This window comes from Cervus elaphus, chromosome 6 (genome assembly GCF_910594005.1).
Source record: "Cervus elaphus chromosome 6, mCerEla1.1, whole genome shotgun sequence".
Lineage (NCBI taxonomy): Eukaryota > Metazoa > Chordata > Mammalia > Artiodactyla > Cervidae > Cervus > Cervus elaphus.
Genome location: NC_057820.1, coordinates 31,892,493 through 31,900,078, shown reverse-complemented (window position 1 = coordinate 31,900,078; position 7,586 = coordinate 31,892,493). Strand labels below are relative to the sequence as shown.

General features: G+C 35.8%; 1 protein-coding gene across 4 annotated transcripts in view; it reads right to left on the bottom strand.

Annotated features, from left to right (window-relative positions):
• Positions 1 to 272: 272 nt before the first annotated feature.
• LOC122696524 (UDP-glucuronosyltransferase 2B18-like) overlaps positions 273 to 7,586 on the bottom strand; it is a 76,533-nt gene continuing 69,219 nt past the window's right edge. For all 4 annotated transcript variants that reach the window (XM_043906608.1, XM_043906609.1, XM_043906606.1 and 1 more), the window contains 3 exons: positions 4,583 to 4,670; positions 3,508 to 3,727; positions 273 to 670 (listed from right to left, as the gene is read on the bottom strand). In XM_043906608.1, coding sequence (XP_043762543.1) covers positions 391 to 670; positions 3,508 to 3,727; positions 4,583 to 4,670 — 588 coding nt within the window. In that variant the 3' untranslated portion in view covers positions 273 to 390. The remainder of the gene's footprint in view (positions 671 to 3,507; positions 3,728 to 4,582; positions 4,671 to 7,586) is intronic.

Sequence of the window (7,586 nt, the reverse complement as noted above, 5' to 3'; positions counted from 1 at the left end):
AAAGTAATATGGATACTATGAATAGACTATTTTTGTTCTTGTTTCTACACCCAACATGTGAAAAACAGTTAAATTCAATCATATCTTTTTAGTATAACTTTTGCATTAAAATAATAAATTTCAATACATACCCACATAGTTTTATGGAGGAATTCTACTTATGAGGCAGAGCTGCTAGAGTAGCAGTACCCAAACTTTTAGGCCCCAGGAACCAGTTTCATGGAAGACAATTTTTCCATGGACTGGAGTAGGAAGCAATGGTTTTGGGACGATTCAAGCACATTACATTTATTGCTCACTTTATTTCTATTATTGCATCAGCTCGACCTCAGATCATCAGGCATTAGATCTCAGAGGTTGGGGACCCCTGCGCTGAGGTCTCAGATACAGTTAGTCTCTTTTCCCCTTCTTTCCTCTCTTAGTGAACTTCCAGCAACAAAACAGAAAACATTTTGTGATGACAAACATGGCAGTTGCCACACAGGCCAGCAGGAACCCGATGACATCCAAAGAGTGGTACTGGAACCAGGTGAGGTCATGGATAGCTGGCCTCAAGTGCTTGGCTCCTTTGTGGCGCATGACAAACTCGATCCAGAAGACTGCTCTGTCCAAGGGCTTCATCGGCTGATCATGTTGAATGGCTGATAATCTCATCACATTCTCTTTGTAGCTGAAGGAAAATCAAACAGTGATCATTTATGGAATGAGCTATAATAGGTAAATATGTGAAATTTTCTTGCAGATGGTAACACAGAGTGCAACACAGAGTGGAAGAAAAATAGATAATTTTTTCCAAGGTGATTGTTGAGATATTAGCTTAAGGGCTAGGATTTCTTAAATGCGTAGCATTTCAAGCTACAAAGAAAAGAAAGAAAATGGGAGAGAACAAGATTGTACATTCTGAAGAATGGAATGAGCTGTCCCAAAGGGAAATAAAAGAAATTTGTAATATGTTTGTCCAAAGTTTGAATTATCTAATAAAGAATTGTTAATAGACCTGGTAGATGTATTTCAAAATGTTATAATCCAGATATAGCAGGTAAATCAGTGATGAGGTCTGGAGAAATGTCCAGACAGGGCTGATCTTACATTAGTGAAGTGGTGGTTGAAAGTGTGGAAGTAGATTGAGTCAGTTTGATTCCTGACTCTTACTTTGTTGGCTGCTTTTTTATTCTTTCTGTTCCTCAGATTAAAAAAAAAATAATAATTTTATTAACAATTTAAAACCTTTTAATTTTTTATGCTTTTAATTTTACTTTGGAGGGTTCAATCATGATAGAATCTGTTTCTCAGTTTTTCATTGTTATATAAAATGGCTAGGGATAGTACCTTATCTAATTATTTTGAGAATATTTTACTGATTCTTAGAGGCATTCCTAGCATGCAGTAGACAGTACATGTTTACTAGTATTGTTGTTCTGGTTCTTGTTCTAGAAATTCTGGAGAAGGCTCAACATTTCACTCTCAGGCATTGCAGACACACTTGTTTCTACTGTTGAAATGCTGTCAGACTAATAGACAAGAAAGAAGAATAAAGAGATATAGCTCATGAACTTTAAATCACAAAGTGTTATTACATGACAATGTAGTAATAACAATGGAAGTAACTATTCTCCCTTTTCTGTCAAAAACACAGGAGGAGAACTGGGTTTTTGAGAAGACTGCAGTAATCCTGGAAATATATTTTTAATATAATAGGGATAGACTACAATAAAGAAGTTACTTAATATGTGTAAAGTAACACTGTTTTACTGAATATAACATGTAGCATATCATGAACATTCAGTATATCTTCATTTTTGACACCAACACTACACTGTTAAAAATTCAAAAGACATATAAATATACTAGAGATATGTATATTTCCATAAAAACAGCAAATGATAGATTTGTTTCTTTTAAAAAAAGAAAAAAGTGCTTTTTATGCTGCTCATTTAGGACAATAGCTGTGCTAAAATTAAATTTAAATAACACTGCTTATAAAACACAAAATGCATTTTGCTGCCATTACTGACACATTCTCAAAATGTTTTATTTAAAAAGTCATTATGATAAAAAAGGGGAAATATATACATCATATTTGTGATATTAATATAATTGTGTCATTGAAATTCATGTATATCCTGAAGTGATTTGGAAATCAAATATTTCTGTTTTCAGAAAATGTGGCTTTTAAATAGGGATAACCCAACATAACTATCTATTCCAAATAAGACAAAAATGAGCACAAATAAAAAACTCTGAATATACTTACATTTATAAGCTGTATCTACATAGTTGTGATTGAGTGAATTAGAAAATTCTAGTTGTTTACCATTTATCAATAATGGAATCAAAATATTATTACAGACTAGCAGATATAGAGAACAATCTATTGGTTATCAGATTTGGGGGAGTAGAAACACACGGGTGGGGGAGTTGGAGGCAAAATTATTGGGAATAATATAAACTCAAGGAGGTGTTGTAAAACACTGGAAATTTAACTGCTATTTGGTAATTACTTTAAATGGAAAATAATCTTTAAAAATTGTGTAGCATTTTTAAAAAAAGGAATATCCTAACATATGGGCTTCCCTGGTGGCTCAGATGTAAAGAATCTGCCTGCAATGCAGAGACCTGGTTTGATACCTGGGTCAACAAGATCCTCTGGAGAAGGGAATGGCTACCTACTCCCATGTTCTTGCCTGGAAAATTCCACGGACTGAGGAGTCTGGTGGGATACAGTCCATGGGGTCCTAAGGAGTTCAACACAGCTGAGAAACCAACACTTTCACTTTTTCACATCAGCATTCTCCTCCCAAGTCAATTATGTTTAGATTTTATAATTCTTCCAAACAAGACAAAATGACCACAGTAAAAAAAAAGCCCCAAGAATATACCCACCTTTATAAATAGTATATACAAAGTTGAAACTGGGTAATTAGAAAGTTATAGCTGTTTATCATTTATCAGAGATGGAGTCAAAATATTAGCATAGAAAACTTGGAAAATATTAAATGCAATTGGAATTTGAAATGGATTATGTCATGGTGGTTTACTGAAAATAAACCATCTTTTAAGAGTTTAAAACCTTTGAGAAGTTCACATGCTGAAAGAGAGTAAAGTGGGCAGATGAGGATCCACAGCAGTCACGGTTCCCTACAGTAACTGTTCTCAGTGCTTCTTAATCCTTCTATTACCATTTCAGTGGCTCTTCGCATTCTAATGATTAAGTTTGTCAAAATTTCTCCACTATCTTTAAACCACTGACAAACCTTTTCCATAAAACCATGAAAAAATCTTAATGTGACACTCACAACTCGTTATTATTGTCTGTTTTCAAAGCATTGAGCAAATCTTACACCTCATTGTGCTTATGTGAAGACACATGGCTGAGTCCCTGGTCTTCAGATGAGAACTTCTTTAGGATTAGCTAGTAAAAAAAAATATATATATATATATATACACACACAGACACACACACACACACACACACACACACACACAAACACATATATATGTACTCACGAAGGATTATTAATGACTTCCTTCAATGCGTTGAGCAAATCACTTGCTGACATTGTTTCCAAGTCCAACCTGACAGCTGTTCCCTTGGTTTTCATTCGAGCGATGTTATCAGCTTGATCAGCAAACAAAGGAGTGCCCACCATAGGGATCCCGTGATAGATGGCCTCATAAACGCCATTGCTTCCACCATGAGTTATAAAGGCTTTGGTTTTTGGATGGCCTAGGATTGAGTCGATTTCAGTAAAAATATTAATTATAACTCAGAATAAAATGAGAAATGGGTATTATAAGGCACTGGAAGAAGCAATATCTTTTAGATAACAGATTATTACGCATATGAAAGTGCTTTTTATTTGCTTTCAGAACTCAGAGAAGAAACGGCCCTATCTGCTGAAGGGGTAAATGAAGACTTTGTGAAAGAGGCACTGAGTCACTTGAACGTCACAAATGAATCCAGGATTGGCAGGTGAACAACTTGAAAGAGCATTCTGGGTAAAAGAAACCCATGTGCAAAAAAAGAGGAGGGCATGCGGGAATTTATTCTCCTAAAGATATAGTGAAGTCATTTAGTTTGATAGGAATGGTGTCAGGGGAAAAGAAGGATAATGTTAGTGGCACTGGAAACAGAGGAAGGAAAAGCTAAATTTTATCTTGAAGTGTTATTGCTTCACAAAAATGATTGTGAATTTTTTCTTACAGAAAATTGAGAGTCACTGGTAATGGCAGAAGAGTTCTTATTTTTAGTAGCTTTTAACATACCTCTACAGATGGAAAAGATAAATATAAGGAAAGAATTCAGAGACAGAACAACAATCTAGGAAGTTACTGAAAAGTTCACTGTGAGAAGCAATTACAGCCAAGTAAAGATTCAGGCTGTAAGGGATGTGACTACGTAGAATAAAATGACAACTTTTATATATTCTCCTTTTTTACCATAGCAAAGAAAATTATAAAAATTAGTAGTTTTCTTTTTCGGTGTTTGAATAATTGCTTTGTAAGTGTGTTTCCTGTTGAAGTATTCTCACTCTGCTCTGCTGTTACTCATGTTTTCATTATTTGTTCTAACAAGTCTCACCAAGAAGGTCATTCTGGGGAAGCCATTTATACAACCGGGTGTTGGGTCCTAAGGTATCTGGTTTTTTGCCATCATATCTCCATAGAACCTGTTAAAAGTAAAGAAAATAACTTATTCTATGAGTTGAACTTCAAAGTTGTACTAATAATTTCTAAATTGACTCAAATACATAGAATTACATGTCCTCCACATGACATGTAAGGATATGAAGACATATTAAGTAATGGTAACTATTAATACAAAGACATAAATAGGAATACCTATGTTTGATGTGTTAATTATGTGCACATGATAGCACAGACAAGTGAGATTTTCAGTGAACAACTCAAATATTTAAAAAACTGTTTTGTTGTTGCTTTTCAGTCACTAAGTTGTATCCAACTCCTTGCACTGCATGGACTGCAGCATGCTAGGCTTCCCTGTCTTTCACTATCTCCCAGAATTTTCTCATATTCATATCCATTGATTCGGTGTTGCTATCTAACCAACTCATCCTCTGTCACTCCCTTCTCCTCCTGCCCTTAATCTTTCTCAGCATCAGGATCTTTTTCAATGAGTCATCTCTTTACATCAGGTGGCCAAGGTATTGGAGCTTCAGGTTCAGCATTAGTCCTTCCAATGAATATTCAAGGTTAATTTCCATTGGTTTGACTGGTTTGATCCTGCACTCCATGGGACTCTCAAGAGTCTTCTCTAGCACCACAATTCAAAAGCATCAATTCTTTGGCACTCAGCCTTCTTTATGGTCCAACTCTTACATCCATACATGACTACTGAAAAACCATAGCTTTGACTATATGAACTTTTCTGGGCAAAGTGATATCTTTTCTTTTTAACATGCTGTCTAGATTTGTCATAACTTTTCTTCCATGGATAGCTGGTTTTGTTTCTAACACAGTAAGTCGGTGGCAGATTACACATAACCTACACATTTATTTGCTTTCTTTATATGGAGCGCTCATTTTCAGATTCAACATTCACTGATTTGTTTATTTTTGAGTGTTATAAAAGAGTTTAATTATATCAAGTTGTTAAATGTGAAGTTATTTTATTAGAATTTTACATGTTTTGATTACAAAGAGGAAAATGTATGCAATCAATCTCTTAAGATAAATGTTTTGGCTTATTTATAATGTATTAATCCCCTTCATAGATCACATCCTTGTCATGGTATAAGGGTTTGTGCAACTCAATGAAGCTATGAGCTATGCTATGTAGGGCTACCCAAGGGCAGACGGGTCATAGTGGAGTGTGCTGACAAGTGTGGTCCACTGGAGGAGAGAATGGCCAACCACTCCAGTATTTTTGCCATGAGAACTGCATGAACAATATGTAAAGGCAAAAATATATGACACTGGAAGATGAGTTCTCCAGGTCAGAAGGTGTCCAATATGCTGCTGAGGAAGAGTGGAGGGCAATTACTAAGAGTTCCAGAAAGAATGAAGTGACTGGGCCAATGAAGAAATATTGCTCAGTTTTGGATGTGACTGGTGGTGAAAGTCTGATGCTGTTAAAAACATAAGATCCTGGAAGGTTAGGCCAATGAAATCAAGGTAATTGGACATGGTCAAGCAGGAGATGGCAAGAATGAACAACATCTCAGGAATCCAGGAACTAAAATGGACAAGTTCAGTGAATTTATTTCAGATGACCATTATATCTACCACTGTGGTTAAGAATCCCGTAGAAGAAATGGAGTAGCCCTCACAGTCAACAAAAAGATCAGAAATGGAGTGCTTGGGTGCAATCTCAAAAACAAGAGAATGATCTTGTTTCATTTCCAAGGCAAACCATTGAACATCACAGCAATCCAGGTCTATGCCACAGCCAGTAAGGCTGAAGAAGCTGAAGTTGATTGATTCAGCAAGACCTACAAGACCTTCTAAAATTAACACTAAAAAAAAAAAAAAAAAAAAAAAGAAGAAGAAGAAGAAGAAGAAAAAGTCTTCATTATATGGATTGGAATGTAAAAGTAAGAAGTCAAGAGATATCTAGGATAACAGGCAAGTTTGGCCTTGTAGTACTAAAAGGAGCAGGCAAAGGCTAACAGACTTCAGTCAAGAGAACACACTGGTCATAGTAAACATCCTTTTCCAAGAACTGATGACTCTATACATGGACATCACCAGATGGTCAATACCAAAATCAGATTGATTATTTTCTTTACAGCTGAAAATAGAGACGCTCTATGCAGTCAGCAAAAGAAAACCTGGAGTTGACTGTGGTTTAGATCATGAGCACCTTAGTGCATAATTCAGATTTGAATTGAAGAAAGACTTAAATTGAAAGTGGGGAAAACCGCTAGGCCATTGAGGTATGACAGAAATCAAATCCCATAAAATTACACAGTGGAGGTGATGAATAGATTCAAGGGATTATATCTGATAACTGTGGATAAAGGCGTGTAACATTGTACAGGAGGCAGTGATCAAAACAATTCCAAAGAAAATGAAATGCCAGAAGGCAAAGTGGTTATCTGAGGAGGGTTTATAAATAGTTGAGAAAAGAAGGGAAGTGAAAGCCAAGGGAGAAAGGGAAAGAAAGACATACTCAACTGAATGCATAATTCCAGAGGATAGATAGGAGAGAAAAGAAGGCCTTCTTAAATGAACAATGCAAAGAAATAGAGAAATCAATGGGATATGAAAGACTAGAGATCTCTTCAAGTAAATTAGAAATACCAAGGGATCATTTCATGCAAAGATGGGCACAGTAAAGGACAGAAATTGTATGAACTTAACAGAAGCAGAAGATATTAAGAAGAGATGGCAAGAATACACAAAAGAACTATACAAAAGAGGCCTGAATAACGTGGATAACCGTGATGGTGCGGTCACTCACCTAGAGCCAGACGTCTTGGAGTGTGAAGAAAATGGGACCTTAGGAAGTATTACTATGAAGAAAGCTAGTGGAATTTCAGCTGAGGTATTTCAAATCCTAGAAGATGATACTGTTAAAGTGCTGCACTCAATATGGCAGCAAAGTTGGAAAACACAGCAGTGGC